The sequence below is a fragment of the Ceratotherium simum genome, chromosome 38 (genome assembly GCF_057802395.1).
Source record: "Ceratotherium simum simum isolate JZ-2026a chromosome 38, ASM5780239v1, whole genome shotgun sequence".
In the NCBI taxonomy this organism is placed as follows: Eukaryota; Metazoa; Chordata; class Mammalia; order Perissodactyla; family Rhinocerotidae; genus Ceratotherium; species Ceratotherium simum.
In genome coordinates, this window is record NC_141937.1 from 16881770 (window position 1) to 16899607 (window position 17838).

General features: G+C 43.0%; 1 protein-coding gene across 2 annotated transcripts in view; it reads right to left on the minus strand.

Moving 5' to 3' along the window:
* The window catches only part of PPP1R14C (protein phosphatase 1 regulatory inhibitor subunit 14C), an 87843-nt gene that overhangs the window by 16536 nt on the left and 53469 nt on the right, over nucleotides 1-17838 (minus strand). The window contains exons 2-4 of one of the 2 annotated variants that reach the window (XM_087425146.1): nucleotides 6894-6977; nucleotides 5421-5453; nucleotides 1165-1265 (exon numbers count right to left, since the gene is read on the minus strand). In XM_087425146.1, coding sequence (XP_087281272.1) covers nucleotides 1188-1265; nucleotides 5421-5453; nucleotides 6894-6977 — 195 coding nt within the window. In that variant the 3' untranslated portion in view covers nucleotides 1165-1187. The remainder of the gene's footprint in view (nucleotides 1-1164; nucleotides 1266-5420; nucleotides 5454-6893; nucleotides 6978-17838) is intronic. The other variant, XM_014795462.2, reaches the window with a different exon arrangement.

Genomic DNA, 17838 nt, shown 5'->3' on the forward strand with positions numbered 1-17838 from the left:
GCAGCCAAAAGAAAATTACTCCTTTCCTTCTGGGATTACACAGAAACATTCTTTTTCTACCCTAAAATCATCTCTATTTTAATATCAATTACATCAGAAATTTACTCCAGGGGAAAAAATTAAAACACCATTCTTACTGACCAATCACTCAGACATTAGTGTGGTGACCGTAATTATATTGCTGTGTTTTGAAGGGTCCAAGTCAGGAAAGATTTACATGTCAAGGGTCCACAGTTTGGAATATGAATCAAAATGGGGAAACACAGTCCTTTTCTTATTAGCCAGGGATCCACATAGGATGAAACCATGGACCTGAAGTATGTGACACCCCAAAACCAACATCACTTCTACGAAATTAGCAGATTCTTTAAAATCTACTCTTCATATTGCATAATTCAAGAATATCATCATTGGTGAATTTGGGCATTTTGCATAGTTAATATGTAATGGAGAAGCATTACCTTATATAGAAACAGACTCGACTAGCATGTGCCAAGCTTTATGTTATGTGCTTTCATACATGCCCTGACTTCTCCACTTATTAACCATGTCACCTTAGGCAAATTACATAGCCTTTCTATGTCTCAAATTCATTAACTGGTAAAAATATAGTCATGTGCCACGTAATGATGTTTCGGTCAGCGATGGATGGACCACATATATGACAAGTGATCCCATAAGGTTAGTACCATATAGCCTAGGTGTGTAGTAGGCTGTACCATCTAGGTTTGTGTAAGCACACTCTATGATGTTCGCACAACTACGAAATCACTTAATGACTCATTGCTCGGAATGTATCCCCGTCGTTAAGCAACACATGACTGTAGCGTCAACCTCATAACTTTGTTGTGAAGATGAAACAAGTTAATACATGTGATGTACTTAGATTGGTGCCTGGCATGTGCTTAGTAATTACTGATCTATTATTATTATTGTTACTTTCACTAAAATTACTATCATTGCAAATAATCGTTACTAAAACCCAGAGAGGTGGTTATTATTTACCTCCATTTTATAGAGGAGGAAATGGAGGCTCAAAGAGGTTGAGAAAATTGCTTAAAGTCACACACATTTAGTGCTGGTGCTGGCATAAGACTCTGGACTCAAAGTCCACTCTTTCCAACGCCCACCCTGCCTCTGCAATGAAACCATAAATAAACGCACCTGAATCAGCAAAGACGTCTTCTTTACATTTTTAACTTCAAAGTGGAATAATAATTGTATGTAAAAGTCTTCTGATCAAAAAATAGCACCTCCAGAGAAGGCTACTTAAAAAAGAACATCATTAATTTTTAGGCATTTCATTAAGATAGGACAAAGTCCTTTGGTGTCCTAAATGTCTTGCAGAGCCAAGTAGCTTAGGAAGACTGGCAGGATGGAGAGAAAGAGGACAAGATCAGATGTCAGAAACTCAGGGCTGAGTCCTGGTCCCTCTGCTCACAGCTAGCCAAGAGATGATTGTGAGGGTTAAATAAGACAATGCTTGTTACTGCATGTGAACGATAGAACTCTGGAAAAATATAAGCTACTATTTTTATCATCATAATCCAGGAGCCAGTAAAATCTGTTTCTTATTGACATAATAAGCTCAAAGGCAAAACTATCCAACCATTTCTGAAATGATCCTTTAATAGATATGAACTTGACTGAAATTCCTCAGCATTTTACACCATTTCCATTCGTAGAAACTATGAGCTAAACAAAGAACACGGAGATGTTCCCTTGTAAACTCCAGTGTCTGTTCCTTCTTTCTTCCTTTGGAACTCTGAAGAACATTCAAATTCTATATCCTTTCATCTCATAAGCCTCCTTACAGAAACCACATGAGGAATATTTTATTCCAGGGAGGCAAGACCCACCATATTTATTTAACTACATGGCTGTTAACAAGTGTAAATATTTTGCTCCCTGGATACTGTAAAGACTGGGAGGAGAAGAAGACTCATGCAGATCTAATCTTCCCCACCTAAATAACCAAAACATAAATTTCTCCACCTAGGAGGAGAACTGAAGAAATGGGAATGATGACGTGAATAAACGGCACGTCTATACCTACCAGTCCGGATCTACTCTCAGGAGCAACCCTCCCACTCCCATATCATGTGTTAATTCATTGGCATAATCCACCACCTTTCTTTTTTTTTTTTTAAAGATTTTATTTATTTATTTTCCGCCCCCAAAGCCCCAGTTGATAGTTGTATGTCATAGTTGCACATCCTTCTAGTTGCTGTATGTGGGACGCAGCCTCAGCATGGCCGGACAAGCGGTGCATCGGTGTGCGCCCGGGATCCGAACCCGGGCCGCCAGCAGCGGAGCGTGCACACTTAACTGCTAAGCCACAGGGCCGGTCATCCACCACCTTTCTTCACTACAATCCTACTATTCTTGTCTAACCCTTCACAACAATTTGACTTTGCTCGCCAAATATCTAATTGTTTTAACTCATATTAATTTCCAAACTAACTATTTAACTATTGCTAAAAGAACTAAATGGGGAGGTTTCCTGCCTCCTTCCTATCCTTGCTTCCAGAAAGCCTGAAGTCAGCCTATCAATGCTCAGGTAGGAGTTCAGAGGGTCAAACTCTTAAAAAAACACACATCTCCCCAGAGAAGAAGACGAAGACATCCAAACAGTGACAGTTTGAGGAGTCCCCCTGCTCCATACACACACAACACAAAAAAAATCAGATTTGCAACCTGGTCACTCCATAGTGAGACCCAGCAATGGACAAGCTGTGCTCACACACACAGATCCCAATCAGCTTACTGGCTCCTAACACTCAAATATGGGTACACTGCCAAAAATCAGTAAAGACAGACCAAAATAGACAGAAAAAAGGTGGGATTCAGAGAAAACAGAGACAATGCAGAAAGCAGAATAATCTTAAAAACAAAAATAAAGACAATAAAAATTTGATTAACATCCTCAAAGAGAGAAAAGAATCAAATGCATCTGGGAAATAAGAAGAAATATTAAAACAAAGTGAACAGAGATTTAAAAAGGGCTCTTGGATATTAAAAATAAGACAGATGAAATTTAAAAATATCAGTAAAAAGTCTAGAAGATAAAGTCAAAGAAATCTTTCAGAAAGCAGAATAAAAGATCAAGGGGATGGAAAACAAAAGGGAAAAGACAAGAAATTAGAGGCTCCATCCAGAAGAAGTAACGTCTAAATAACAGGAGAGCCAGAAATATACAATACCGAAGAAGAAATCAATAAAAATAATAAAAGATATTTTTTTGAAAAACTGAAGGATATAAATCTTCAGACTAAATACAAAGTACCCAGCATAAGAAAAGAAAAAAATCCACACTAGAGCATATCATTGTAAAATTTCAAAATATGGAGATAATCCTAAAAGTTAATGGAAGGGAAAAAAATAGGTCACATGCAAAGGTCTGAGAATGGAAATGGCATCAGACTTCTTAACAATAGAAGTAATACAATAGAATAATGCCTTTAAAATTGAGTTTTAACAATGAATTTTATCCTAGAATTCCACATCATCCAAACTATTGATCAAGATACATTTTCAGAAATGCAAGGATTCAAAAGTTCTATGCCTCAATTACCAAAAAGCTACTGGATGATGTACTCTAACTAAAATGAGGAGGACTGGGATTTAAGAAACAAAGTATCTAACATAGGACAGCAGCGAACAGAACTCTCAGGACAGTAGCTACTCAGTAGACCCAGAGAATAACTTCTCCAGATTGTTGCATAGGGGCTCCAGGAGGAAAGTCTGGGATGGGGGGATGGTAATGATGTGTTTGAGCATACAGAAAATATATTACATGTTTGACAAAGATACTGGAGAGTTCCACAAGAAATATCAATAGGTACTAGATAAAATAAATGACAAGGTAGTCATCAACTCCAAGAAAAACAAAGGGCTATACAAGAAGGAAGGCATGGTCATATTTCACTGTTTGGCTAGGCAGTGAAAAATACTTGTTTAAATCATAATATTATTAACCTTGACTAAGGTTAAAACACTATTAAATCACTTCATTGAGGGGATGTAGGGGAATGAATTGTGTGGAGAATAAGAGAGCTATCATATTTTCCCTCAAGTCAATAAATGACAAAAAAAGAGTAGTAAATGCATATTTAGGAATACAAGAGTAAATAGCAAGGAAACAGCCCAAAGTGTTGTTGTATAAAAATACATAAACATAATATATAAATATAAAATATATACCTCAAGGGAGGAGCACCTCGGGGAGGTGGGGGGAAGGCACTGCTACTTTTTCTTTATAAACCTAACAGTATTTTGAGCTTTCAAAACTATGAAAATGTATTACATTGATTAAAAAATATATTTTAATAACTAAAATTAAAATTAAAAGTCTCTGTGACTGCAAGACGTAATCAATATAAAGGAAAACTGGAGATTGTAAGAATAAAGCTCAAAGAAGCAACTGGCCTCAGACCAAACGATCATAAAACACCCTAGTCATTTAAATTTTACACACTTTTTTAAAGATTTTATTTATTTATTTTTCCCCCCAAAGCCCCAGTAGATAGTTGTATGTCACAGCTGCACATCCTTCCAGTTGCCGTATGTGGGACGCGGCCTCAGCATGGCTGGAGAAGCGGTGCGGCGGTGCGCGCCCGGGATCCGAACCCAGGCCGCCAGCAGCGGAGCGCGCGCACTTAACCGCTAAGCCACGGGGCCGGCCCTACACACTTTTTTAAAAGCATGCTTTCCTCTCACTTTGTAATTATATCACTTCAAAAAACAGAAGTCCTACCACCATTGCTTTGATGTTGCAAATAGACTTCAAAACATCTGACAGATCTTCTAATTTCTCTGATTTATCACAGGAACAAACTGAAAGTACCTCTTCTACCAACATTTTCATAACTGATCCAAATAATTTCTACACTTTGTGCTTTCGGTCATTAGAGTAAACATTAAATGCTTTGGTCTAATCAAACTAATATCCACTGTTTTTTACATTAATATTTACACACTTGCTAAATATCCAAACAAAGCATAAAATTTCTTCTTCCAATAAAGGCAATCGTTCAATTCTGAACAACAGAATTGGCTTTAAGCTTTTTAAAAATACATACCTATACACTAATAGAATGTAGTCTCCAGTTATAAATGTAAAACTTTTATTAAAATGATTCCAAACTCTCTCACAATTATGTTTGAAGTTTGGCTTTTATATAAAAGCAAGCAACACACTCAATTCCATTAGGTTTAAGCCTTCCAGAAACAGACACGTTTAGACTTACAAAAAAGGAAGTTAGTACTGTTCAAACATATGTGCTTCACTTACGAATAATAATTGCTACTTAGTATGTATATAATCAAACCCACTTATTGTGGTTTGGCTTTAAAAATAGACAAATTGACTTAATAAAAACCAATTCAAACACAACACTTAGGAAAAGTGATTTGTTTACCTCTGTTGGTTTGTAGCAGTCTACGAGAGCTTCCTGGAATGAAATACACAGACGTTTCATTATTTTAAAATTCAATATCATTTTAAAAGTGAAGTTAAAAATCATTTCATCTTTAGAGTATTATTCTAAAATGGTAAATCAAGATTTCATACTGACTGTCTAGAACCACACTTTATTTCAGTGTTTGTTGGTCATCTGAAGATACAAAAGGTTGTACATTTCATGCGCAGGAATGCCTTGCACTCTTCAGAACACACACATGCACGTGCGCGCACACACACCCCTTTCCTTTGGGTTGCCAACTGTTAATAATACTCTGGATATACTTAAATGGAGACAGCCTGTGAGAGATGGTGACAATCACACTAGCATGGAGAGTGAGGAGCCGGGCTGTGATTCAGCCACAAACCAGCTTGTCACACCTCTGCAGGCTTCAGTGTCCTCACCTGAGAACCAGAGGGAGTGAGCTCATGGCAGCTAAAGCCACTTTCAAATTCTCAATTTCAATAAAACTTTTATGTCATCACATTTTCTGTAGAACTGGTGCCTGCTTTATTTTTTTTGTAACTTTCATAACTAGGATGCTATCATCTCCCAACTAAATTCACCACCAAGAGAGAATCATTACACTAAGACTGTTCACCACGCAAAGGACGCTAGTAATTATTAACACATTAAACACATTAATACATTAAAATGTGCCTTTTAATTGCCTTTAGCGATCATTTGCCATTGGTGATAACCAATAGCCATTAACAGTAATTATCAGCGAACATTAAGAACAATGGTAGGTCAAAGATTAATTGGTTTTAGAAACTCCCAAATGCAGATTTTAAGATGATAAATTTGGCCTCTTGTGGGAAGGGAAATAAATATTTTATTACTCTGGACTAAGGAAACATGAGACACTGCAACATCCACTGTTGTACTAGAATGCTTATCAGTTGAGCATACTCTTGTAAAAGATATTTTATTAAACAGAATTATGTTGTAAACAATCTTTCTAGAAATTAATTTCATGAATGATATAATCCACAACTGGGAGACCAGAGTCCTAGGCTTAGATTGTCCTTGGGCTGAGGATACTCTTAGCCCTGAAATTGCTGGCATCCATTCCGCTCTAGCTTGGCCCCTCTCCTTCTCAGACTACTGTGGGACATCTTTCCTCCTCTGGCAAGTGGATCTCTGGAGAGAGAACCAGCTCTCTCTCCCAAGAAGATGAGGCTGGAGAAAACTCATATTCATAAGGGGCTTCGAGAACTGACTATAGTCAAGAACGGCTTTATCATCAGAGATGTAGTTTATGAGGGTGAATACTTAGCGTCTCATTGCTTTCCTCTCTGCAAACTGCCATTGCCCAAGTCTTGGTGCCAACACAGCCATAGAGCAGAATCTGTGTATGCCAAGTTCTGGAGACCCAAGTGGATTCAAGCATCCATGAGCGGAGGGTTCTAGATTTTGAAAGCTGCTTACCCGTAATTTTAAAGCTCTCTCTTCTTCACTGTCTGCATCAAGAAGATCATCAATGTCAATTTCTACCTCTGGCATTTCTTCTTCCTGGGGGGCAAACGTGAAGGCATTCTATTTAGTGAGAAACCACATTGTAGCAAACTAATTTAGTTGAATTAAATAAATGACTAGATCATCAATTAAGGGGTGTTGACAATTAAGGGCGGAAAGAGAGGGAGGAATTAGGAGGAAGAGGGGGAAAGGAGGAGAAGGAAGGAGAAAGAAAAAAAAGGGGAAAACAGAAGAAAAAGGAAGAGGAGGAGGGAGGGGGAAGGAAGGGAGACAGAATGGGGAGCAAAGGAGATTTAAGAGTCACAAAGCAGTAAAAAGTAATATTTTCAAAAATGACAATTTTCTGTTTTCTGGCAGAAAACTGCAATTCTGGGTATACAATGGGGGACTGGTAGATTCTAGAAAGAGCAGTGAGAGTTGCAATTTCCTACCCATTATCTACCCAATCTGTATCTGGCGGTTTGGGCACCTCCCCTCCGGGCTCTGCATCTGAGGAAAATCTGATTCCACTGTGGGTTTCTGAGAGGGGGCACTGGGTCAGCATCGCCCCAGCTCCAGCCCCGGTTACTAACTCAAGAGAAGACCTGTGATCCAACTGAGACCAGTGGGGGCTCTGGGAAAAGAAGCTCTTGCAACAGAAGCATGCCTGCTCACTCCCTCTGGACTGAGAGCGGCTGAGGAAGCTCTTAGCCTGGAAACTGCTGGCAGCCGTCATGCAACCATGAAGGGAGCGAGTCTGACTCAGGGTGGGCAGAGTAGGGAGAAATAAGAAAAGAGAGTTCTGGAAAACGTCACTGAGTCAAACCATCTCTGAAGCCCCCTACCCTCAAGTAAACCTCTTTTATTGTTTCAGCCAGCGTAAGCTGAGTTTAAATTCCTGCAGCCAAAGACACCCAATCCAGAAAAGAAAGGCAAGAAAGTCCAGATGGAATGTGGTGCAAGACCTCGCTAATTTGGAATCTGTACCTCCAACCTCGGCTTCCTCTCGTTTCTCCTGTTATCTGACCTTCCCCATACTTCTGAGTACGTGGAAATAAAAAGACAATGTAAGAGAGCGCTGTAGTTTTGCATTCGCCTTCCCATCAGGAGTCACCTGCTCTCCAGTCCTCTGAGCCTCAGGACAGTGAGGAGTGTCTGCAAAAGCTGGAGAGAGATCCCTGGGGGCCGCACCTGTGCGCTCACCTGGGCTTAGCCTCTCTGTGCCAGCTGTGTCGTCTGGTCTTCAGGGGCAAGGCTGACTTTGCGAGTATTTCCTTTCTAGTAAAATGCATTTACTAAGTAATAGTGCTCAATCATTTTTTTTTCCAGTTCCAACACAAAAGAGGACTCAAATGTTTTGAGGTAACTGAGGAATATGATACATGACTGTGAAATAATAAGAAATATATATATTGGTCTCTGCCCCTCATTCCTGACACAGAGCTCCTAAGGCCCTTAGAATTTCCTGGGTCATAGGAGCGTCTCTTGTTCTAATCAGGTGACTCTGGGTGGGTTCCTGGATGGGGGCTGGTCACCAGAAAGACCAAGCCACAATTAGAAGCTTGGAACTTTCCACCCCACCCCCTATCCTCCCAGAAGGGGAGAGGAGCTAGAAATGGAGTCACTGGTCAATCAAGCCTATGTGAGGAAGCCTCCATAAAAATCCCAATAGTATGGGGTTCAGGGAGCTTCCGGGTTGGTGAACACATCTATATGCCGGGAGCGTGGCGCACCCCAACTCCACAGGGACAGAAGCTCCTGTGCTTGGGACCCTTCCGGACCTCACCCCACGTATCTCTTCATCTGCTGTTCATCTGCATCCTTTACTATATCCTTTGTAATAAACTAATAAACATAAGTAAGTATTTCCCTAAGTTCTGTGAGCTATTCTAGCAAAGCGTCAAACCCATGGAAAGGGTCATGGGAACCCTGATTATAGCTGATAGATCAGAAATACAGGTGACAACCCGGGACTTGTGATGGCATCTGAAGTGAGGGCAGTCTGGTGGGACTGAGCCTTAACTTGTGGCATCCACTAATTTCAGGAGGAATTGAGCTGAATTATAGGACACCCAGCTGGTGCCCAAGAGAACTGCTTGATGTGTGGAAAACCCACACATCTGGTGTTGCCGTGTTGTGAGTGTGGTAATAGTGTGAGAATAAAGGAGAAACACAGGAGTGTGACTTTCCTTCTCAACCACCCTCAGTAACAGTAGCTCCCGAGGGCAGGTCCTCGATGGGCACAAAGAGTTCCAGAACAACTCTCTGGTGAACCCCGAGTGGTGTATTCCTGCTCCTGCAGAGAATTTCTGTTTAGATCCTTTGATCGGGTGTTCAGTGGGATAATCGACTCCAAAACCAGTATTTATCAATGTGGGTGTTTTATGTCTCTTCTGGGAAGTTCTACTCGATGGAAGAGCTTTATATTCATCAATATGATTTTTACATTTATACTTAATTATAATTTACCTATTAACAAACCCGATGATATAGAAATTGGAAGTTCAACTGTTTGACGAGAATAAGGCTGAAGGCTGACTTTCTTCTACTTGGAGTGCGGGCTCTCAAGCTGGGCAGCCTGGGTCACAGGCTAGCTCTGCCACTAACTCGCTGTGTGACTCTGGGCAAGTTTCTTAACCTCTCTGATCTCAGTGTCCTCACCTATAAGAATGGGAGAGTAAACAACAACTACCTCATAAGGTTGGTATGTGGTTCAAATTAGCTAATTTATATCAAATTCTTAGAATAGTACCTGGTACATGGCTAAGATTGCTAGAGTACCGATTATTATTTCTTTATTATTGTAAGATATGCAATCCATATTGAAAAGCTCAGATAAAACAGAAGGAAAATTGAACCTAACACAGATGGGAAATTTTAACATCCTTAGTCTTATTAAGGTTAAAATCTCTTTTAAAAAATTTAATAATAATACTAACAAGAGATGAAAAAAGCGTATCTCCTTAGAAAATTCTAATGACCTCAGAACTGGGAGTGACTGCTCCTTGCTGGAGCATAGTGACAGGAATAAAATTAAAACGTGATCACCTAGGTTCTCAGGACGTCAGAAAAGCAATACAGGGGTGGGGGTGTGTATCTGGCTATGAGAATATTCGATGGCATCTGCCAGGCCTTGGAGACTCAATCTACAAGAGGCAATGAACACAGGTACCACTGCCCTCCGATTAGATGTGACTGGGCTGCTGTTTTTTCACTAGAATCCATCCTTCCCATGCTTTCATCCAGTCAGTCTGTCCTCAGACTGGTCCTGAGCTGCTGTTTCACATGAGATGCCATTTTTAAGCCCCTCTGGGGGCAGAGCAGGGAGGTGGGTACAGATTCGGCCTCCATGGGGCAAAGGATGCTGGGAGGATCCCACAGCTGCACCCTGCCGTCAGGACGCTGGGAAAGACCACACTGGATGTGTGTGCCACTTCCCTCCATAGTACCAGCCTCCCCCACCACCGCTTCCCCTCCGCCGTGCTGGCGTTCTCTCTCCCCGGACGCTGCCTGGGCCTGACTTCCTCTGTTTGTGTGTATTTGAAATCCCAGAAGCAAGGAGACTATGGTGAGAGAATGGGTGTCATTTAGGGAACCACAAACAGCTGTACGTCTTTCAAGGGCTTGCCAGACTGCACAGTGAAAAGACTGGCGGGGACCGAAACACCAACAAAGAAAGTCACTAGATTACAAAACCATTGGGACCCAGGAACAGGAACACATAAGGGAGCTGGGAAGCCACAGTGGATGAATCATGCACGGACCCTCCCCAGGCCAGTGGATGTTGGAGCGATGGCTATCTGGCCTCTAGAGCAGAGCTGGGAGAACGCTGCGCGCAGGTTCTGGCCAATGTGGCTTGAGATTAATTCATCGAGGTCCACAGCACGGTGTGTTTTTAATAACCTTTAAATAAAAGGTTAAATACAAGGTCTTTAAATAAAAACACTCATAGTTTCAGCTGCCACTTTTCAAGAAAAACCAAGAGATAAACCCACAAGTTTCAATCTGTGTAATAGTCAACACAGCCTCCTGCTATGTAAGTTTCCCCACTCTTCCCCTGAAACCATCATTTGGGTTCAGTATTTATACTGGGTGTGGACACCAGCATATATTTGTGTTGGGTTAATGAAATCTAGCAGAGGAAGCAGGCTGTACTAGAAACTGCTCAAGGAATCACAGCCAAGGGGAGCTCCCGTGCCTGCTATTTTTAAAGGAAATAAGAGAGTCATAAGTAAATAATGCTTTCCCCAGAACAGCACAATAGGTTTCCCTGCAAACATTATTCAGCTTTGAATTCCTGCCAAATTTGGTGAAAGGGGCTTTGACTTGTGTAGGAAGCGATGCAGAGTCCCACCCACGCAGAAGGCATCAGCAATTAGGTAAACTCTCATTACCACTGCACAGGGCTCTCCTCTCCCTCAGGCTCTGACTGCATTTGACCTATTTTCCTGGACCCTGGAGATCTGCCTGGTGCAATGTGGTAACCACATGAGGTATTTCAATTTAAATTCACTGAAGTGAAATACAATTAAGAATTCAGTTCCTCAGTCACATTAGCCACATTTCAAGCGCTCAATAGCCACCTGTGGTGAGTGGCTACTGCACGGGACAGCACAGATGCAGAATCTTTCATCCTATTGACAGGGCTGCGCTCGAGTCCACTCATCCTCTGGATGAGACGCTGGGAGGCAAAGCCCCCTCCCCCCTCAAAGGAGCTTGACAGAAGTAAAGAAAAGGCCCAGCATCATCGCAAAGTCACTGCCACTCCCCAAGGGCGTGTGGCTGGGAAACCCTGGGCTTGGCTTTCCAAGTGGGAAAACTGATGCAAACTAAGGATTCCCCGACTGAGTAATTCTAACAGTCCTTAGGTGTCTGCACTTTCTAGCACTTTCTACCAACCTATGACATTTCTCATTACCCCCACCCGTACCTATCAGGGGCTCCGAGGAGCTCAGGGTGCATGCTGGGAGTGGAGCAGGGGTATGTTCTGAATGCGGGTGATGCTGAAACCAAAGCCCAGATGAGAAGGACACAGAGATACAGGCCATGGAGGTGCACGTGGGAGAGTCCTGGGAAGCAAAGAATCCTGTGTATATATAGTATTTAATATTTTTAATGAGGGGTATGGAAATATTCTAAATTCAACTGAAGTTCTCTTTAGCTCTTTCTTCTCTATGTTGGTCTTCAAACACCATCACTGAATAACCTCAGTGAGAGATCAAATCACTTACAAGGAAGTGACTATACCCACGGCCCGCTGTGGTGTACCAGAGTTGAGTTGTTGGGGAATTTTCCCGACACTAAAGATAGATCCCGATATTGGCTCTGGTGACAAGAAGTGAAACAATCTCTTGTGAGGCACCACCTAACATGATCCCACATTTAGTCAGAGGCCCTCCTGTTGGTACCCACAGAACGAGGCCCTTGATCATTTCTATGCGTCTTTCTGGTGGTACATCTGCTGAGAACCCACTGTATACAAGGCATTGCATGTCAGACACCGTGCGTCCTGAACTGGATGGGCTGTCAGTCTAAGCACAGAAACAACACACAACGGCACCAAAGAGAGAAAGAAACCCAAAGTGCTTTAGTAGTTAAGGAGAGGGAGAACTCCCACCTGGGTCAGGCAGGAAGGGTTTCACAGAGGAGAGGGAAGGTAATCTGGCTTTGTGGGATGGCAGGATTTGGACAGGTTTACAGTGGGAGGGAGCAGGAGGGAGAGCACGCACAAGAGGCAAAACGGTACACAGGAGGCAAAAATACAGGTGTATTCTAAACATGGGGTATAGAAAGGTCCTTGGCCTGGGAGTCAGACAGCTCTGGGCTGCAAATATTAATGCCTATGGAGGCCAGACAGGTAACAGAAATGAGAGCTGAGGCACCTGGTATGCTATAAGGAGTAGTGGGGAGTGTGGCAAATTGGAGAAAACAAGCTCCAAGGAAAGGCAGCAGAGAACACTCTATTCCTGTAACTGCAGGCCCTTCAGGACCAGTTCAGCTGACCTCATCTCTTATCAACAGAGTAATTAAGAACTGTCTTTCAGAAAATCTGTAAAGTCACATAGCCAGAGCATGCGCAGAAGAGGGAATGTTGACCTGAAATGACTGTGGAACCAAAGATCCTCCTCCCCGTGGAACCCAGGAACCAGGACACGACCAGAACTTGAAAGTCGGAACCTTATCAGAAGCGAGGGGTCTGTCATTTAGGAAGATCTGGTGTTAAAATTCCTTCCTTTTGATGAAGTCACCACCTCATCAAAAATGTTTAGAACCCTGTCATAAATGTTTAGAACCTTACCACGAATGCCTGAAGCCCACCAATCAAAACCTGTCCTGCCAGCATTTCCACGTGTCAGCCTGTTCTCCCTAACCTCTTAGATTTCACCCCAAATCCTGAATCAGGGACACAGATCTGAGAGCACATGCCCCCTGTCTCCCTGCAGGGCAATCTCGCAGAATAAAGCTGATCTCTTTTCCCAAAGGCTGATCCGGTAGTTAATTGGCCATTTATGCGCATTGGGCAGGAGAACCCTAATTTTGTGTGGTAACACTCCCATGTATTGTAACCTTTTAGGAATATGTGCTCGGTGCTGCCAGATTTTCCACGTTTTCAGGAAAAGTTGAAAATACAGATTTTTAATGTAAAGATATCCCAATTTTTTTAAGTTGGTTAAAAATTCTTTAAAATATTATGAAGGACAAATAAAACCCATTTGCCCGTGGGCTGCCAGTGTCTTCTCATCCTGCAGAGACTGTAGCCACTGAGGGCTTCAGAGCAAGGATTGGAAATGCCAGAAGAGAAAGCTGGGCCAGCTGCAGGGCCCCGGGCAAGGGGGAGGCAGGGAGAAGGGGAGGAGGCTGCTGAGAGGCGAATATGCTCATCCTGTGTGAGGTAACAGGGCTTGAATACAAGTTGTGGCAGGAACAAAAAGTGATAAATAGGGAGGGAAAAACAGATGGAATCTGGAGATGAACTGGATGTGGGATGAGGGAAAGGAGAAGGTAAAGGGACGATGCAGGCTTCGAGCCCCGAGAGGTTTTGGAGAAAGATGCTATATTAGCGAACACACCTGGGGACCTTGACGCCATTTCACAAACTAACCAGCAGTTCAGAGTTAAGCCACCTCCAGCGTCCCTCCCCCCAACCTGTGAGCAGAAGCTACATCCCCACTCTGCCACCGCACAGGGACACACTGCCCTCTCGTGCAGGCAGAACCTGCAGCCCGGGCCTACAACCAGCTCAGGCACCAGGATGCAGTAACGCAACTGAGGCAGGTGCCCGAAACACAGTCGCTCTGTGGTGAAAACACACACCACACACGTGCGCGCGCGCACACTCACGGCATATCACAGGCACGCACACTTCTAACTAGCCAGAAAATGTACCCATGAACGCTGTCAAGTGTGGTGTCAGCCTTTAAAAAATACAAACACGTCTCTCTCCACAACAGTGAAGGCGGCAGGAATGCTCAAGCTAAATCAGCTTGAAAATGGATTGTGGTTTTCACGTTCTATGACACAGCTTAACAGCTCCCTGAAAGTGACAGGGGCTCACAGTTCTCTGTAGCCTCCATCTCGAAATAGGGATGTGAACTGCCATGGGACTAGGGTACCGTGAACCTTGTGGCAGCCGGGGGAGGAGTGTGGGGCAGCAGGAGGACCGGGAGGGGGGACGGCCTGAGAGCTCACCTTTCTATGAGCCTGCGGGGGAAACTGGCCTGGGAAGAACATAAAAAGACTAGAGGCAAATTGAATCCTAGGGATTATGTGAGTTTGCCATGAAAATATTTACATTTCATGCTTTCATTTTAATGACAATCCAAAAAATTTCTGTAAGCAAGCATATTCATTCTAAGAATCGTCTAGATGATCATCCTATAACAAGTTGGCTCTGTAGTTACACACTGGCATCAAGCAGAATTATGTTAACTGTTATGGGCTAATGAGAAAAAGGCCAGAGGGTGGATTTAATACATAAGTGGCTTATTCACACCAGGTGAAGCCAGAAGCCATCACTCAAGGGACACTGAGCTGCGGCAATCTATACCTTCTTCCTGTCACAAAGGGAATGACGTCACCCATCACAGTAAACTCATGCTGCACGTGTAAGCTCTGTTGGTTGGGTACTTTATGTTTAATTTGCAATTTTGATTTGGTTTTATAATTGGAAGAACCATAAGCCTAAGGAGTTTATACTTGGTTTTAAGTGGTACATATTAGGAGTGGTAATTAAGTGGTAATATTATAATAGTAAATGTTTAAATCAGCCCTGGAATCTGCAAGAAATTTTTCCCACTTACGAAGGAGCCCAGCCTACCCTACAGCACATCACTGTGGAACATCAGAACCTCGGGGACGGAGGAGAGATCCTGGAAGTTCTCAGACAGAAACAGGCCACACACAGAAGGTCAGAGAATCAGTGTTATCAGGCATCCAACAGCAGTGCTATGAGCTGGAAGCCAAGAGAGCAATGATTCCAAAATCCTGAGGCGAAACGATTTCCAACCTGGATGCCTATGTGCCCTGCAAACTGTCAACTCAGAGAAAAACCACAGGCATTTTAAGACGCATCAGGTCTTATGTCTTAATATATTTACCTCCCATTTCAGGAAGAAGTGCTCCAGCAAAACAAAGAAATAAAGTAGGAATGTCACCTGTAGGTGTGGATCATGAAGGCCAGAGGGCATGTATGGGCATGCCTCATTTTATTGCACTTTGCTTTATTGCGCATAATAGATATTGTGTGGAGGGCAAGACCCTCCACCAGCAAAAAGATTACAACTTGCTAAAGGCTCAGAATGATGGTTAGCATTATTTAGCAATGAAGTATTTTTTAATTGAGGTATGTACATTGTTTTTTTAGACATAATGCTATTGCACACTTAATACACTACAGTATAATGTAAACATAACTTTTATATGCACTGGGAAACCAAAACAATTATGAGACTTGCTCTAACGTAATATTTGCTTTATTGCAGTGGTCTGGAACCAAACCCACAATAGCTCTGAGGTACGCCTCTACTAAAATCAAGAGTGAGGAGGGTACCTGGGAGGCCAGGAAGTGAAGAGCAAAGAGCTGGGAAGCTGAGTGAAAGGAGTGGAGATGAGCCTATTTTAATAAGGGCACAGGCGCAGTGCCTGACGGGCACACATCTGCACAGGCGACCCGGCCATTCAGAGGGGCTGGGGTGGGATCACCTCAACTAAGGCCTCAAACAGAACTAAAATGGGGTAAACAAGCGTAGGTCACTCCAGTTTCAACACCCTTCACAAATGGTATGATCCCATGTCCCTGATACACACTTGTTTTAAAAGTTAACACAACCTCCAATGGCTGAAGCTTGTTCAGAGCCAAACAGCAAAATCCCCCAAAATCCTCCTTTAAAAAAATCAAAACAGCCTGACCGAACTTGATCCCACGGTAAAGTGAAGGGATGTTTTAAATAATATCCACAGAGGCTGCTGTCTTTCCCACCCAGGAGAGAGGTCTGGCCCTCCCTTGTCCTGCACACCCCACAGCTAAGACTCATTTCTGGAACACTCAGGGCACACACAAACGACAGCCATAGCAGGGAAGACAAAAGCCACAGGACACGTTGCCGTCCCCCATCACCCCCCCACGGAGTGCCACCCTTTCCTCCTATTCAAGAAAACACACTGTGACATGAGTGAGCAAGACGGACATCATTTGACAAACCCCCTAGAATATGTTTTCATCTTTTGATAGTTCACTAGCTTTTTTGGTACTTGCACTCTTGTCAATAAACAAATTACTTGTGACACCTCCTCGTGTCACAGCAGCCCAGCTGAGAACCACTGCCCTAACCATCAACAATATAAAACAAGATATAAAGATTCACATTACTAGTCATGTGAGAGTATTCTAGAACTAGGCACATCTACATCAGGGGCACCAGGCAAATCCATGCCACAGCTATTTACTGAGTCCCCCTATCTTCCAGGCACTTTCTAGACACCAAGGATAAAGAATAAACAACTGACAAAAATCCTTGCTCTGGTGGAGATTAAACCCCAATAGGGAAGACACAATAAAGACATAACTAATAAATTGTGCAGCAAATAGTGATAAATATTTTAGAGAAAAAATAGGCAGAAGAGAGAGACAGGGAATAATAGGAGGGCTGGCATTTTAAATGGGGTGGTTGGAGTGGTGAGAGAAATATCTGAATAAAAGACTTGAGGAAGGTGAGGGCAGAAGCCACGTCCATATCTGAGGGAAGAACACTGAGAGGGAGCAGCAGGTGCCCAGGTGCGTCTAAGAAGCTACAAGGATCCCAGGGTCACTACAGTGGAGTTGGGGTGGGGCCCCTGTAAAGACTCTGGCTTGTCCCCTGGGTGAGAGAAAGCCACCGGGGTTTGAGCACAGGGGTGGCGTAATCTGATTATCTTTTAAAAAGGGTCACCCTGGCTGCTCTGTGAAGCATGGGCTGTGGGAGGCGAGCGCATAAGCAGGAGAACTTATGAGGCCACAGAAATAACCTGGTAAGAGATGACAGTGGTTTATAGACTGGGGCGGCGGCAGCACAAAGTATATTCTGTTCTTATTTGGGTCACTGCTGGTCCAGTTCTCAAATATCTGCATATTTACATATGCATAAATGATGCAGATATAGATGATATATCTGTAGCTGAATCAGTTAGTGAGGCTGGCTGAGCTAGAGCATGTTGCAAGGTGCAGGTATCAAGCATACACCTACTGAGCAGAAGCAGCAGGTGGGTGTGAAGACGGGTGTGAGCCTCCACCCCTCAATTCCCTGCCCTTCCTAAAACCCGACATTAGCAACTCGTTTTAACAAATGAATATCTCTGGAGAGATAATCATAGCTCTTCTGACATGGTTTAAAAAAAAAACTGGCCCCATGGCGTAGTGGTTAAGTTCAGCCTGCTCCGCTTC